General features: G+C 35.0%; 1 protein-coding gene across 7 annotated transcripts in view; it reads left to right on the forward strand.

The window, feature by feature from the left end:
* LOC114873146 overlaps window positions 1-17,971 on the forward strand; it is a 54,294-nt gene extending 36,323 nt beyond the window's left edge. For 4 of the 7 annotated variants that reach the window (XM_029181156.2, XM_029181154.2, XM_029181152.2 and 1 more), the window contains 12 exons: window positions 2,147-2,210; window positions 6,299-6,555; window positions 8,498-8,561; window positions 10,333-10,428; window positions 10,751-10,851; window positions 11,035-11,166; window positions 11,264-11,437; window positions 11,838-13,778; window positions 13,929-14,067; window positions 14,208-14,330; window positions 14,410-14,799; window positions 15,070-17,971. In XM_029181156.2, coding sequence (XP_029036989.2) covers window positions 2,147-2,210; window positions 6,299-6,555; window positions 8,498-8,561; window positions 10,333-10,428; window positions 10,751-10,851; window positions 11,035-11,166; window positions 11,264-11,437; window positions 11,838-13,778; window positions 13,929-14,067; window positions 14,208-14,330; window positions 14,410-14,799; window positions 15,070-15,113 — 3,525 coding nt within the window. In that variant the 3' untranslated portion in view covers window positions 15,114-17,971. Of the gene's footprint in view, window positions 1-2,146; window positions 2,211-6,298; window positions 6,556-8,497; window positions 8,562-10,332; window positions 10,429-10,750; window positions 10,852-11,034; window positions 11,167-11,263; window positions 11,438-11,837; window positions 13,779-13,928; window positions 14,068-14,207; window positions 14,331-14,409; window positions 14,844-15,069 lie in introns of all 7 variants that reach the window. The other 3 variants (XM_046286126.1, XM_046286127.1, XM_046286128.1) reach the window with 3 other exon arrangements.
* Window positions 17,972-18,107: the final 136 nt, after the last annotated feature.

The following is an 18,107-nucleotide window of genomic DNA, read 5'->3' on the forward strand; positions in this document are numbered from 1 at the left end:
GAGCCGGTATTATCATGCATAGCGTTCAAGTGTCGCCATTATTCTAGCGCGGTTTGTAACATCGAACGAAATACCCCATTATTTTCATGGTAATTATCTGTTAAATGAGAATTGACTGCAGTTAACCGCATACTGGCCGATGAAATAATTTTATCGAATAACGTCAATAATTCAACGAACGCGATCGATACGTACGGTGTAAAATTTTGTCAGGTTGTCAGGTTTTCTTTATTTTCTGGATAATGCTGCTTTAATAAATTAACCAAATTGGAACTGATATAGTCTTTGACGTAATTAGGTTGATATAATTAGGTAGCATTCTAAAATTTCAAAGTTTCTTTCAAAAGTCTTACCTTCGAAGGTAAGAGTACAACAAAAAAGTCCACACATTGACAGTTCATACTATCTACATGTAAAAGTACATACGAGGGAAAAGTTCATACTTGCAGTTAATTGATTATTGAAAAAACGTATAATACACCATTCTCTTCTTCGTACAACCCTTGCAAAGCAGCATTTGTCCTCTTACTAACCATCTGTATCTTCTTTAATGCCTATTTACGTCTCTTTTCAACAACCTCTATTATCTTCTCCTCTCGTTTATCGGCAAAATTGTTTTACTTCCAACATGGGTTATTATCTCTATCGTTTCACAAGTTTTCATTAATAATCTTCATTAAAAATCGTTACTGCCAACTAACCAGCAATGTCTGTAATTTTTATTGGAGCAAGTATCGGAGCTTCGAAGCGAAGTACCATAGTAAGCCATTAAAACTTTCATTATTATTTTGCATATTCCCACCTAAACATCGCTCTAGTAATGTAGAAATTGGTTTTATAATTTCTTCAACTTTAACGTTAAAGGTCTTCTTAACTTTCGTCATTAACATTTCGTCATTATCATAAATAATACTTGTATTTTTATCTGCGTGCTTCGTTTCAAGATCTGCAATATCATCAATTTCTCTATTTAATTAAAATGAAGGAAAGAAATTGAATTTTTTGAAAGCTTCACACTAGGAGGATCCTCCTAGGGGGGGATGTACGATGATGATAATTCAAAGATTGGCTCCGAAGCAAATTTTCATGGACGGTCACGAACAGATATGACTAGCTTAAAATTTATTATTCTATTCGTGACAGTATGATATACCTACGTATAATGCATCGAATTAAACGAATGTACATACAATCGTTTTGCAAGCACAGAGGGAAAATATTGAGACTGTAAATCTCGCGGCTTAAAGTAAACAAATGCTGTGGGTACCGTGGTTGGATTTCACGATCAGATGTGACTGATCCCGTAGATACAACGTTGTTCGTAATTAATTAATTAATTAATTAAATTAGTTCCCCCCAATATTCGAAAACATATTGCACTCTTGTTATTCAGTGTATTCTTGTATTCTGAAATATACAGGTGATTACAATTAGAAGGTGATGAAAGTGGTGGTAAAGAATTTTTCCTCCAGGTCGGCTGGCCTGGACGTTCACGAATTCTGGCATCCAGTCGTTCCTTCGCGGATTCTTTGAATATTAGGTAGGCCTATCACGAAGCAGCTTAATCGTTACACCTGGGGGAGGGAGGCGAATTCGAATCCAGGTCGTTCCATTTCGCGATTGGCAATGCACCAATGAAAAGTCTGCCAGCAAGTTCGAATTGTCGAACGCTGCCAGCTCGGCGGGGATCGCTTCCCGACTAAATTTCACACGACCCTTTCAACCTGCCCCCTTTTTCCTTCACCTCATTGACGCTGGTAGGTAACTAAACCCGTATCCTCTGATACAGAACCAGTTCAGATAACTGTCTTTACATCATTTTGTAAATCATTTATCAATTTTTTTACATTAAAGGTTTATAGGAGTAACACTAGTGTAACTACCTATGTACCTCTAGCGAAGTAGCAATGAAATAGTATGAAAAGAATTCATACAATTCTGAGAGAATTTAGGAGAAGTATACTTACGTGGACGTACAGATAAAACGATTTTATTCTACAGGGTTTCAAAGCTAAAATTACAAAATCGAGCTAGTACAACTAAATTAATTACTAGAATTATATTTATGTTACAGACCGTTTACCTATAGAAATAATAAATTATGAAATGATGTGTGTTTAATCGATAATATTTTTTATCATTACAGAGGAGAAGCGCAGAGATAACGGTGGACAGCGGGGAACAGAATGCTGTATTCGTCCGTCTTTCCGGTGAGTGCAACTATTAATCAGTTCATTTTTTTTAAATTTTTCATATCTCTCTAACCATGTGACTAACCATAGTCAGTTAAAGTTCAGTTTACTTTAAACTTTATTTAATTGCACTTTGTGTAAATGTGAACTTTAGTTTAGTTTCCTGAAAAAAAGATAGAAAATAGAAGAATTATAGACACGATTGTAATAAAGCAAAGTAATAAAACTTCCGGTTCAGAAGAGGAAGTTTGGTAGAGGAAGCGGCTATGGAGAAGAACGCGATGTATGACGTATTTTACGCTTCCTGAACGTCAATAAAAATTTGAATGTCCGATTGATTCGTTGTTTGCATGTCCGATGAATAACTGTTCTATGTAGGTACCGTTCATCGTAACGAATTTATCTTCTCATTTAGCGAAGAAATTTCATTTTTAAATGTTAACAATCCTGCATACAGATTCGACAAAATATTGAAAACACTTGTAAATGAGTTTAAAAATAATCGTGTTTATTAATTCTGTAATGGAGATATTTAATTTTACTTTAATACAATTCTATACGTTTTATAAGTTTGGATGACAATTGACCAATTGGCAGGGTTCCACTTAAACGATTCCCCGATACCTTCTAATTCTCCGAAAACAGCTTTCATCAGATTATATGTACATACATATATGGTAGAGTACTCCAAGACTTGAAGGTACCAGTTAAGAATTAAATAGGGTAATTGTGCTGATTAGAGAAGATTCTAAAAAATACATGATCAAAATTCATATCAAAAGCAATTTTGTACTGTTAGTTTAATAAATATTTTTTTACCAGTTCTTTACTACAAACGCTGGGTTCCTCTATTGATTTCCTCCAGTTAACCCAGATGCTCTGTAGCGTTTATATCAAAGGATTTGGATAGGCTTTTCACTGATAGGGTAAGATATAAAGAATCCGTCGTCCTACAACGATTCAATCACAATGCTTTGGATCCCTGTCTTATTGGAAAATAAATTAAATTAGCTTCTACCATTCTATCTTCTCTGTAGATTTTCTTCCGAGAAATCTACCAAATAAGCCTCTCTTGCAGTCTGATTTCAAATTCTCATTTCATTTCTAATTATAAATCATTATTATCGTATAATTGAGGACGTTCGAGGTAAACGAAGGAAACTCCATTTTTGCCAACTATTTTGTCAAATTATTTCTCTGACTTAAAATGAAAGGTACAATACTGATATCTTCGCATAATAAGTACTACGATAGACTCTCGTTATATTTCGTCGAACGAAAATTTTGCAAACTTTCAGTTAAGGTAGGATAAAAATCACTTACATTCATCGTCAGTGATTTTATAAATGAATAACGCCCAACAGTGTTAGAAATTTTCAATAAAATTTCTTATTCCTGTTATGAATAAAGAGGTTTCAGAATTGTGGATGAAGGTTTTGAAATGATGAAATTGCTTGAAACTTTTTTAATGAAACTTCATGCTTTCTTTCATATGGCATTACAGTTTGTGTAGAAAGAAATTTGATGTTTTTCATCGGAAGTAATCTTATAAACCCGAACATTTAATTAAAAACATGCAAACAATTTCTAACAGAGTATAAACTAATTTAAATTATTTAAATTATTTAAATAAAAAATTTTCAATCTTACTTGGGAAGTTTACTATTAAATTTTATTGTTGTTAAATTCAAATGAAATTAATAAATTTTTGTTATATTTAATAAATAAAGGTTTTCTAATTGCTTATCACGTTAAAGTTTGTTAAAAAATTCTGTTAAAATTCTGTAACTAGTAATGTGAATAAAAGAAGGATTCTCATAAACTAATTGTAAGTACCTTTAACGTGAGTGAACGTCATAGATATTGCACGGCATTATTCACGAGATTCTCACAAATAATAAGATTGTATAAACTTAAGATGATGTTATCATAGGTTATTCAATACCTTTATTGCATCGTTACATAAGAAAAATTCTAAGCTTCATTTAGAATAATTAGAACAACCTTGAAGGCTTAAAAAATACAATGTACATATGTGCCTACACATGTACCTACAATAAAAAGAAACTGAGCCTCAAATGTTCATCATGCTCTATGGAATAAAATTTATCTTATTCATATTTAAATTTTTGAGAAAAAGAAATGGGAATCCTTATCGATTATTTTGCAAAATAATAATAAAATTTAACGTGAAAAGAGCTGTTGTCCTGTAATAATAATAATTATTTAAATTTAAATTTAAATTTAAATTTAAATAAGAAGTTACTTTTGGAGTGACTCAGTCAGGGTTTTATTAAACAAACTTACAACAGAGTACGGTTATAAACATTGTTATTGCGTATACATACATACATACATACATACATACATACATACATACCAGGAAGACAATGCCTGAGCTATGCTGGAATCTAACGATAAGTAGAAAACAAACGAACAGAGAAAGGAAACTAAAAGCGATAACCTCGCTGAAACGTACGCGCTATGTATTAATATAAAGTCTGCCGTCTGCCGTTTTCTTCGACTGATAACACGCACGACCGCAATTAGGTTAATTAGACAACCACGATGCGTGAACGCGTCACCAGAGAATAAGAGTGAGAATGAGAAAGAGAGAGAAAGAGATAATAAAATAAGGGAGAGGAAGAGTTGCAGGACTCGCGTTCTATTTCTACTCGTTGCGAATTAAATTTATATTCTATTAATAATCACATATGGTATCACATTATAAATTATTGCGTTTCTTTCGACATTGCTATTAGAAGATAAATAAGAATACGCTATTTTAATTCAATTCACATTAAATTGGTGCAAATGAATTAAAACAATTAAAAAAATTTAAAAATATAGTAGGTATTTTAGTTTGCAAAAAAATAATAGTTCCAACACCTTACAGTTAGAAGCGGTTTAACTAATCGTAAGATATTAAAAGATAGGTAATGATTTTTTTCACGCTAATGCAATAATTACGCACTCGATACTTGTAGAATGGAAAAAAATACAAATGGAAATTAACGATGGTTAACAAGATTCATAAAACACATTTACGATCTGCTAATGAATTTCAGCCTCGTTAGTAGTTGCTCTAATTGTAAAAGGTTCGAGCGTTTGTCTGTAATTAGGCTGCTCAATTATATTATTGGTGTAGAGAGAAGATAACTATCGAGTAAGGAATTACAATCATTTTAAGCTAACTTCGTTTTAATATTATTTTTATTGTAACCATAAACTTTTCTTTCTTTGAATGTTGCGAATTAATTTTTTAATAAACAATTTACTTTACTGGTCTTGATTTAAAGGAAAATTTATGAAATACATGGATGTTATTATACAATATGTATAAAAGAAAAAAGAGAAAAAAATGTACATATATGGATTCTTTCTTTTCTCTTTCTTTTCTAAATTTTTTTGAAAATTTATCTTATATCCAAAAAGTTGATTTTTTTTATCTCGAAATGCACTCTTAGTGCCTAAACAAATAACCACGAACTCTCCCTGACAATTAGGCACGTTTGCGTAACGAAGCGTTGCGCGTTGGCTAGAAAGCATTGTCAAATGACTTGGTTGCAACACGAGAGATCATCTTGCCTGCTAATAATTTCTGTTACACAATTTCTAGAGTACGTCGTTGCGACAACGTATTATTCGACATTATGATGCGTACGTGCACGTATATGATTATATGATTACAGCCTTTCTTTTTATGCAAATGCTGGAGCGTGACACAAGCGACGCGACGTATGAAACACTTACGATTAATGGCCTTTTAGTTTCTATTAGGTTGTTACAGATCAAGTGGCTTAACAGCTATATAATTTTGTTCGAAATAATATTTCGGCATTTTCAAAAAATGATATACATATTATGTACAATATACCTAGTATATATTCAATTTAATTTTTATTCGATTAAGCTCGGGCTGTTCTCGCTAGAAATAGAGAAAGAGAGAAGAAAATTAAAAATTGAACTTAATAGAGTAAACTCTTAATATTACTGGTTAACCGAGTAGCCCTCCACTCGAATTTTTTTATATTGCCAATTGAAAATATCTTCCGATGCTACAGCCATTTTTCAAGCAGTAATATACATATAAGTTTTTTTAACAGAAAGCGCCGCACTGCCAACGTCTGGTGTGTCAGCAACTATAACAGAGATTCGGGATGAAGGAAAACCGGAAGCAGCGTCGAGACGTTTGTCAGAGGTGGACCGAATCCTGCTGGAAAGTTTGGATATCGGTCACTCGAGACCTAGGCCTACCGGTCGATTCCTGACGATGCATAAAAGACGTCGTAAGAGGCTTACCACGAGATCCTTAACTCAAGAGCCTGGTATTTTGGACGATATTTTCCACGGCCTGGTTCAGGTGAGCTACCAATCGTCTGATATAAACTTTGCGCACACGTTCTTGGGAAAAAGCATTTTCTGAAAGCCGCCTCTCGTCATGAGACTCGAGGGAGGGATGTAAAATTTTTCATAAAAATGATCGAAACGTTGCGTTATATTGAATAAAAATGATACTCATCGTCAGGGTGATCGTTAGAATCGTTAAAAATTCCGTTCCTTTTTATTAGTAAAAAGATTTTTCAGGATTATCTTGAACTTCTTAGAAATTAGAACGCCTATTAAAATTTCCCAATAAATTTTCCATAGTATATTATGCAATTTATTAAACTGACGTAAAAAAAAAATCAGTTGATTAAAATCAGCAGGTGTGTTTGGGTCGATAAAATCCGAAGCGTTTAAGGGACTTAAACCGTTAGGTAATTGAGGTGGAAAACCGATGATAGCGGTCAAACGATCACAACCTTTGAGCGATTTAACCGGTTAAGTGCTAATACGACATTACTGATCAGAAATGATTCTGACCTATACGCATATGTGACCTGTGCGCACATTTCTGTGTGTGAGCCACTAATTGTGTTTATATAAAAGCAAATTTACACACGTTCGTTGGTTCGCGCGAATTTCACCGAACGTAACTCAAGAAATATTACCATATAATAATTAAGACGGGTGCACACACCAGCTGGTCATTAACAAAAGAACTCCCTAGCTTGTTTCTTTTTTCTTTTTTCTTTTTTCTTTTTTCTTTCGAGTTTATTGACACGGGAAGTTCAACAAACACAGTTCGCACCGATAATCATTTCATTTTTCTAAAATTCCAATTCAGGTACAATAAATTTAAATTTATAATTATAATTAGATATCTCATTATTCTTTGAAATATTATATTTCTACATAATTGTTTGTACATAATATTGTTTGTAATTGAAAAAAAAAGTATCAGTTACAAATCTTAAATAGATAATATAAAATTATAAAAATGATGATTATTAAAATTAAGAAAAGGAAGATTTAAAATTAAAGGATAAACTGGCCGTTTACAAACTCGTAATACTTTGTTTCAAGAGGAGAGATTTTTTGGAACGAGCTTTAGTTTAGGAAATATTATTTCAATATACATATATGTATACATATATTGACTGTCTTGGTAGATTGTGCCAAGACAGTCAGAAACGTACTGATACGCGTTTTGCTTGCAGATTTCGCAGACTTTCTCTATGCAAAAATATAAATTGCAAAATTATAAAAAGGAATGTAGCGTTCGCAAAATTATAGTAAAAGGAAATGTACCAGCAGAGTTCTGGCAAATCCTCGCGCAGAGACCTACTCCAATAAGTATGTATACATATTTCTATACGAGCTCCAAGTACACTCGTAAGAAAAGTTAGCTAAACGTTAAATTAGTACATAACTCTATAAAACGATGAAAAGCTTAATTGCTCAGTTGAAATAAATCTATAGGAACTTATGAAAGAATTCTAATTATGGTATAGATATTATTAGATTATTGCATAATAAATGGAGACATCGAAAGTCGGACACAGTTTGGTGACATAAAAATACTACAAATTGCAAACTATACATATGTATGTATAAGGTTTAATTGAAAACTTTAAGCTGAGGGCCTCATGCGGAAAATTGAAAAGCTCCATAAAACATCATGGTTAGGGTATATAGTAAAACTGTATTTTATTCGCGTTTTAACGCGATCGATCGATCGTTGTCCAAGTAAACATATGCTGTTCACCGATCATTTACACGCAGAAATGACACGAAGGGATTGAATTAACAAGACCACGTTTCGGGTCCTTAACGATTTACTGTATTCTCGAGAAATGAACACGGTTGTTCCATTAGAAAATGCCATTGTGCTCGGGGGACACGTTTCGACCCTTTCCGCGCACAACGAAACCGTCCATTTCACTGATGCTGATCTATTGTGCGTTGGTGATTTGTTGCAGTGCGTGTTACAAAAGGCCGGAAACTGGCGATTTAATGCATTCACGCTGGAAACAGTGACGGGAGGTAAGCAACTATGTAAAAAATCATGCTATTTTTGCGGTTATATCGCGATATCTAAATTGCCATGACAAACACCAGCTAATAGTGTGATGTATACCTAATGCTTTTTTTTTCTTTAATTCTACACTGTGTAGTAAAATTTAGAATAAATATAAAATATGAAAAAATGACCAAATATTTTTTTTTAATATTCAAACTTGACTACAAATGCATCAATTTTATAATTTATTTCTATTTCTATTTCTATTTCTATTTCGATTAGCATGTACATTTACCTATATTTTAACACATTATCCACCGGTCATAAATAAAACGGATACACATACTAATTACCTTATAATTAAAATAATGACTAAAGATTAAAAGGGGTAACCTTTCTTTTCAATTTACTCTTAATTGAAATACATCTAACTTGAATTCATTCATTTGAGTTATATGTGAATTTGTAATAATCAAAAGGTTATTAATTAATTATATTTTTTTTCAACAGTCGTTATTGTCGAAAAGATTAAGTGTTAACATCAATTAATTACGATACTCTGGAACGTTGTAATATTCCATTTTCATATCTATTCATACTTAAATTATTGTAATTAGGTATTCTGATTATAATAATCTACAACACAGACTAAAAATACTCTTGTTCGTTAACATTTATTCAGCATCAGAAAGAAAATTAATTATAATATTTTACAACCAGGGTCAACAAGAGTTAAAAATAATTTTTATGGTTCTAAAATATCATAACATGTTTAAATAAAAAAATATTAAAGTTTATCTCCATAAAAATTTGTCATAACGTTCTTTATTTCTGTCTGCGTAATAATTTCACTTTCACCCTTTTGGCCCGCAAAGCCTAAAAATATTCAATATCCTGACCCTTTATAAAAGAAGTTTGTTAACCCCTGTCCTGAAATATTATGATTCCCTGTTGTTCCATCTAGAATATTATACAACACTTTATTACAATCTAAATACATTTATATAGTTCCATTTACCTACCCCTTTCCTAGCCAGAGACGTGGAGCACGTTTAAGCTAACGAAAGGAAAATGCTGTTCAAACATCGAACACGATGTACTTTACTCGTATCGTACAGTGAGAAATCTCGGAAAATCGCGGTCCGATATTCAGCTTCTACTTGATTTATTCCGCCCGCGTTGGTTTACGACTGAGAAAAGTGTGATATTTATGTAAATCAGCAACGTCTTTCTCTGACTGGCGTGCCATTAATTCCATGATGCATCCCTGATAAAAATTCATGCGGACAATGCTAAGCGTCCCTCGTCGCGTCGCGCGTCGGCGTGTTATTTGAATTTTAGAAGACATCGCCATGTTCGGGGCGAAATTTAGTAGAAATAAAAACAAAAGGAAGATGGAGAGGATTCCTACCCTTAACTTTTTTTCTTTCATTAGGTATTCAAATTTTTTTCGCTTGAAAAGATCTTACGGGTTTATCGTTATCTCGTTTATTATTATTATTATGTACATTAATTATTACTATTGTTTCATTTAAACGTTAAATATTCACTTCGCTCTTTTTAACACTAGAACTACCGGCACACTTGATGGACACTTGATGATGAAAAGCCGGCATTATATTTAATTATATTTAATGCCGGCTTACATATTATTATAGAATGCTTGGCATTTTGGATACATAGTCCGAAGTTTCTCAGTTTCTCAGTTTTGCCGCATGAGGCCCGCAAGATCAATTCTAACTTCTTTTCTATTTCTAACTTATTTATCGCTTTTTTATTGCATTTCATTTCCAGGACGTTCCCTACCGGTGTTATGCGTGCATCTTTTTCACTGGTACGGGCTACTGCAACACTTTAATCTAGACGTGGTAACGGTATGGAAATTATTTGGTAAGTTATTAATCTCACAGTATCAGTAAATCCTGTCAACCCTATAAATGCTTGGGACCGAACTTTCGCTTACATCTTATTAGTGACCGGTCTATAAGTATAAAAGCATACGTGATAAGTATCACGCATCCGGAAGTCGTTTACACCTTCAGCCATATGAATTATATGAATTATATGAATTATAAACCATAAACGTCTCTAGAATCTTATCTTCTAATATGTACCTTTGATCATGATTGTCGTGGCTGAATCTTTACTTAAACTTTCGAAATATTCTAAGGCACACAGAGCAATGCTCTTTAATCGTCTCGTTTGATTACAGCCTTCATCGAGGAAGGTTATCACAGTACAAATCCTTACCACAACAGTATACACGCCACAGATGTTACTCAGGCGATGCATTGCTTCCTCCAAGAGGAAAAGGTGAATAACAGTATCCTATTGTTACTCGTAACACCCATCAAATATTCATTTCTATCAGGTTTTATTATTTTTAAAATGCTGTCGACCCAAGTCAGTTTTGTTAACGTCCTAATGGTTCGACTAAATTCGTTCTTTTTCGAATTAGAAGGAGCTCACCTCGTTCAACGTTTCATACATTTATAGATTAGAACACACTTAACCAACTTGGAGATCATGGCTGCACTGATAGCCGCGGTGACGCATGATCTGGATCATCCGGGCGTCAATCAACCGTTTCTGGTTGCCACGAGCAATCATTTGGCTGCTCTCTATCAAGTGAGTCGATCATCTTCGAGACGTAGTTTCCGATTCGATACCGTGTGCAAACGGAACAACAACTCGACATTGAATGGTGACATTGAATTCCTTTCAGAACACGTCGGTTCTTGAGAATCATCATTGGAGATCTGCGATCGGCTGTCTGTTAGAAAGCGGCGTCTCGGATCAATTGCCTGCTAACGTGAGACCTGAACTTCAACGACACATCAGCTCGTTGATTTTGGCCACGGACATCACGAGGCAACAGGAATTTCTCGTTCGATTCAAGGTGAAGGTCTTTGGTAGCAATTAGCTGGCAATCAGTCCAAGTGCACAAGAGTGCTTCGTAATGTACTGTCCGCGTCCGCGTATCCTCCTCCGCGCACACCTAGCTAATTAGTTTCTAGCCAATAATACACTAGACTTAGTGGGTACGATCTGGAAGTGGAAGCTACTCTTGACATTCCTTCCTAAGTAAGTCTCAACTTAGCAGACGCGGATGTACCGAAACGAAATGCCGCCACACCAGTATGAATGGAACTAACAATAAGTAAGCCCTTTTCTGTCCTTTCGAGATCCTTTTGAATCTAAAAAAATTTTAAAAACTTTTAGAAAGAAATAGGAAAACACATTCTTAAAATGATCGGTATCTTAAAATATGTAATCGTTTTCTTATGGAATGTTCGCAGCACTATTTGGATGAAAATCTCCTAGAAATGAAGCGACCGGACGATCGGCACTTCATTTTGCAAATAGCTCTGAAATGTGCAGATATATCGAACCCGTGCAGACCGTGGGATATTTCAAGGAAATGGTCGTACAAAGTATGCGAAGAATTCTTTCGGCAGGGCGATTACGAGCGTCGATTGAACCTTCCAGTAACGCCGTTATGCGATCGGCATACCACTAGCATACCAAAGATACAAGTTGGATTCCTCAAGTTCGTCGTGACGCCTCTGTACGAGGAATGGCATCGTTTCCTCGGCGACGGATTAAGCGTAACGTTGATGGACCATCTACGCGCTAATCAGAAGAAATGGGAAGCCTTGAATCTGCAGGAAACCGCGGAGGAAACGGAAACGGAGATATCCGAGCTGGAGGAAGCGGAAGACGCGGTTAGCTCTGTGGATGATCCGGTCGCGGACGAGGACGCAGCAGGAAGCATCGACTTGCTGATACCGGCTGCGTACGTTCAGTCTTCCCGGATGCAAAGCCTACCGGCGCGAGTTGGCTTGGAACGCGTGGGAAGACGTCATTCGGTGCCGCTGAGCGTATCGAAGCCCTTAACGTTGCTGCCGCGAACCGCAGCCAGACGCGAAAGTCTGCCCACTGAGCAGAGTAAATCAAAAACGAATCTGTTGCTAAAGTTGGAGGAGCAAAGCTTCCTGGATCCCAGCTCGTTATCGTTGCTATCGTCCAAGAGCAGCATAGGCCAGGAACTCTCACCGAACGCCAATACCGGTGAGAGACCTGTCAGTGCTGAGAGTCTTCTACCAGAACCGAGTATAGCTAGCATCACAAATAGCGCTGAAGCGTCGAGGCTAAGTACAGTCTTGCAGCCAGACGGTCAGAAAGGAGGTACACAATCGAAGCAGTTAACCAGGCAACAAACCTTCCCTCCCCTGCAGCAATACGTCAGAATGAGATATCTGTCTGCCACCGCGGAAATGGCGCAATGCTACTCTCAGATCTTGCTAGAGGGAGACAGCTCTAGCTCGTCGTCCTGCTCTGCCAAGGAGAAATCTTGCTCGGATGGTCGTTGTGGTACACCGCCAAAGTTCGAGGGAACCTCGTCACAAGTAAAGACTAGCGTAAAGATAACGAAAGAGATTGAGGTACCAGGAAAGAAATACGGGTCCGCGATTCCAGAATTGTTTAAGCAGAAGATGGAGCCTCCTTCGAGTGGCGATCATTTGAGACGTCATTCGGTGCAAACTATCCGCGTCGAAGACGCCAGCCTTAAAACTGGCAAAAGGCGACCCTCTTCTGCTCAAGGAATCGATTTCACGCAGAGTTTCTATGCGTCTTTGACCGGTTCCACCGAAGAGAAAGAGAGTCGTGCTACTGAAACAGTCTCCAAGACGGATGGTACTACTACTTCCGTCTTCGTTTCGAAAGTGAAATTAGATGATGATAAACCGGTAGGCGAGAATCAACGGACTACAGTGGCGTTCAAGTCGGATCAGTGCAGTTCGATGCAGGTTACGAGAATAAAGTGCAGCATCGACTCTGAATTACGAAGATACTCAACTCCTGTGCCAGAAACTAAGACAATAAAAATGACTGATAGCGGGGGTAGACGATTTACCGCAATACCAGTGACCTCCGAGCTTAGTACTCATAAGGTGTTCTTCATCGGAAGCCCACCGGATTCACCGCCTCTCGTGCAAAGCGTGTCGTCGTCCAGCGATAGTGGTAGTGAACCGCGACGAAGTATCGGCGGTGGTGGTGGTGGTGGTGATTCGAATAACGAAGTCGTTTCTACTGGCAGCAAACGTGACTCGGAACCTATGAAAGAAAAGACCTCTAAGATTGCCAAATTGAGCCACGATGTACAGATGAAGGAAAACGTTGATCCACGGACGGTAGAAGATCCTAAAGGGATTCCTTTGTCTCGAAAGGGTAGTCAGGTATAATCATCAGTTCTTTACAATTTTATTTACTATACACAGAATGTTTCAACGGTGTTCGAACACAATGAAAACGGGTTATACGTACATATATATAAGATGTTAATAAAATACGTATAAAATGATTGATTGCATTTTGCACTCTGTCAGTCATGGGCTAGAAGGCGTGGATCTGCTCCAGTTGGTTTGCTATCAAGATTAGATGACATCGCAATGCCACCTATACCATCTAGAGTTGATCATACTTCCAGACGTGGGTCTGTACCCGCCGACATTACCAGGCATCAAGGTAAGAGCAATTAATTGCAGAAACCCTACAGGTGAATAATCTACATGTATACAATGAGTACATAACAATTGAACAATTGAACAATTGAACAATTGAACAATTAAGAAATATAATTAATAATCTAATGATACGTATTTTAGGTGGAGGTGTCAATAGATTAGCCTTAGGACCTCGGGAGGGTAATGTTGCAACACCTAGGAGAGCCAGTCTTCCACAAGAAACTGCTCTTGGAAATCTTCTTGGCAATATTTTATCTTTAACCAGTATGTACAAGACATCCTAACTTGTTCCGTTGCAAGTGTGACTTAACTAGTATTTCTTACTAAAATTGCATGTTTTCAGATGAACGAGAAAATCTCCCAATAAATAATAACAATAATAATAACAATACCGGAAGTAGCAACAATAACGGAATAACAAGACTAATCGATAGCACCGGCCCTAGCATGCCGTCTCCGCGGCGAGGTTCAGTGCCAGCAGACATATCTGAATTACGCCGTGATATGTTCAATAGGAGTAGTATAAATGGTAAGCCTCGTAATCGGAAAAAGATTTTGAGGAGGAGAAGTTCCGGAGGACCGGAAATGTTTTCTGGAGGATCAACAGATGGAAACGATAATGGCACATGGCTTAAATGGAAGAGGGAACTTGGAAAAAAGGACTCTATTCCTGAACCACTCGTCAAACGAAGAGGTTCCCTGCCCATAGAGATGGTGGCCATTTCTCATGCTGGTCGGTACAATCATAGATAAAGGAGGATGTCGTTAAACAAGCCGGTACCATTGCGTTCTCCACTAATATTTATACGATTAATTGATTTTTCCTAAACTGATTACAAGAATAATTCAAACCAGTTTAGTCCGTAGTGTTTAGTAACAAGCCCGGCATTAATCATGCGTATGATCCTTAAAGGCGTAGATGTAGTACGTTTGATAACTTCTCTAAACGTAGGATATTAATTATAGATTCAATTTAATAATATTTATCGTGTATGCACGACAGGATCTGGATCAGGAGCACGAAGATCAAGCTTGTGGAGACTTTAGCATGCAGCAGAAACGAGTGGACCGTCCGTGATACCAGCGGTTAACATAAGATCATCGAATACTACCATATTGACAGTCTTTCCTTACAACATTAGCAGCAACAGCGATGATTGACTTCCACGTTTCAGAATTGCCAAAAACTGGAACTCTTCTTACCAATCGTAATTCTGGGCAAGTGAATTTTGCAAAATTAACCACGATTTGCAATATTTGCAAATTAAAACAATTATAAAAACAATTACAACGACAGCGATTTCTACATCAATTGCTGATAATTTCAATGCTGTTGTCATAATAATTGATAACTATCGTATACTATATTCATTGGAACAGAATACAAATTTAAGATTGGCAAGATAGTAAAGCAAGATGAAATTTTATGACAGGGTTTAAATAACGAAAGGAGAATAAAACTATTAATTAACTAAAGTCTTCCCCGCAATTTACGCGTCCGCGTGGAAGAAATACAATGTATACACATAGTAGTTATGTGAGCTCTACATATATCCATTTGTGCCATATACACAAATGTTGTTAAAAACAAGATACAGTCAAACACAGGGTTCAATATGACGATTTTAATAATTAAAATGCCTAGGTATGGAGAAGGAAAAAAAGACTGGTAGAAAAGTTCACCGCTATAAAATTAGACACTTAAAGTGACACGTAAATTGATTGAAATGTAATGATATTTGCTCATAGTTAAGAAACTTACAATTTTTTAAAGAATTCGGCAGGATAATATTTATCTTCACTCAGTTAGTCATTCTTACCATTCGTCATCCCCATCAAATTCGTTTCTGCATCCGCCTTAATAAATCAAATTTTTTATCTCCGTCGACGACGTTACGAATACGTATGTAAATACATACATATGTATGTATGTACAACGCAAAGCGATTGAATTTTATTTTTAGGTTGAAAATAAGGAATAATAATGGCTATGAGACGTATACATATGTATATGTATATAAGTACACATATGTATGTAGCGCTGATAAAAATGTATGTATGTATACTCAATATCAGATGTAGTTTCCTTTGAACTTTAATGAAAATCGAAATAGACATTCCATTAAAACAGATAGTATGCAATGCGTAGAACATGAATGAAAATTAATAATGGTGAAGTTGTTTATTACTATTTATCATCATTCATTATAACATCATAATCATAACCATCATTATTGTCATCGTCGTTGTTGTTATTATACATATATATACATATATACATAAGTAGTTACGAATGAAAATCTTAATGATCGTTACAGTAGATAGATATTGTAAACTTAGGGAATAACAATATGTGCGTTTAACCATGAAGTTAATTAGTTAGTGAATTGCGTGAAATTATAATCATGATTGTTTACTATCGAAGAAAATTAAAGATGGTTACGATGCATAGGTTTACGGTACGTGAACCAAAAAATAATCAAAAGCTGTGACATTTGTTTATACTCTCTCCTAAAATACTAATTCAGTTATATACTTTTTAATTAATAAGATTTAGTTACACAAAGTACAATTGTTAAACTGCCTATGCACAAACGTGTACAATATTGTCCTGTTTTATTGTAAAAATCTTTTTATTATAAAATTATCATATAAAGATACGTTAATAGTATTTTTAATTACTTTTTAAATGGAGAACGAAAAGACATTGTAATTTTATGTCACGTACTGCTATAACCTGTCGTCCCTCTGACTGTCAGAAAGTAAAGAACTATTATTAAGTCATTGCAGTTCGGTAATGATATATAACAAGTCTAATAAGTTTATAACTAATCAAAGTAATAATTGATATCTGTATTGATGTGATATAGATAGGTCCTCCATTTTCCAAGCAAAATGTTGCCAAGCTTAACAAACTTTCTCTGATAAAATTTTTAATCTTCTCGATGCAGGAACTGTCAGAGCTTTATGTGTATTTCACTCGATGACCAGGAAACAGAGGTGAAAAAAATCGCCTTAAATAGATTCTCAGTCTTTAAACATAAAACACAGAAACAATTCTTAAGTTTTCCCATTTCTAATGCAGAAACACTGCATCAATGACTTGTTGTATAAGTGTATTAAGTAAGTTAGCGTAAAACTACTAGTCTTTCTAACTCTTAATATAATTTGTACATAAATATATATATATATACATATATATTATATTCTCGTTCGACAAAAGAAATGCACAGGCAACACCAAGGAACACATTGATGAAAGATATTGGAAAATTTCATTAAAAACTTTATTTATTTATACTTTTTAAGAATTTTACCTTTACAGACAGACCAATGCAAATGGGACTAAACAGAATCTTTTTGTGAAAATGATAAATGACTTAGCTTCTGAAGAAAATTTGAATTTCAATATTATATATGACCACTCTGTCCAACTACTTTTTGAAGAATTTATGGCACCTAGATATACATGTTCCCTATTACAACACAAAACAAGCCTCATTCCAATAGAGAATGATGAACATTCTTCAAAAATTTTCTTCTGCCATCCTGTAGATAGTATGTACTTGTATTATACTGTTTTCTATGATTATATTATCCTGGAATGTGTGAAACAGTTCGTTATTACTTTATCAGAATGAATGCAAAAGTAGGATATTTGACGTACAATGCATCAAGCAGTGTTTATGCTCATATGAATATTCATTTTTTATGCCAAAACCTTATGCTATCAAATGATTGTAAATCCTTAAGCTACTGCGATATTCGTCTTATTTTGTAAAATGTTATTCTATAACTTTATTTACAACGAAATGTCAAGAAAGAATAATACAAAATTCTAAGAAGTTCAAGGATATGTTTCGTTTTTAACTTATTACATTGATAAAAGATATTAAATTATACTTATATCAAAGTTATATTTCAACCTATAATTTATATTATATATATATATACATACTTTTTACTATTTCTTTATACTTTTTTTTTATTATTAATTATTTTAAATTTTGATTTATTATATAATTGTTATTATTACAATACG

The sequence above is a fragment of the Osmia bicornis genome, chromosome 6 (assembly GCF_907164935.1).
Source record: "Osmia bicornis bicornis chromosome 6, iOsmBic2.1, whole genome shotgun sequence".
In the NCBI taxonomy this organism is placed as follows: domain Eukaryota; kingdom Metazoa; phylum Arthropoda; class Insecta; order Hymenoptera; family Megachilidae; genus Osmia; species Osmia bicornis.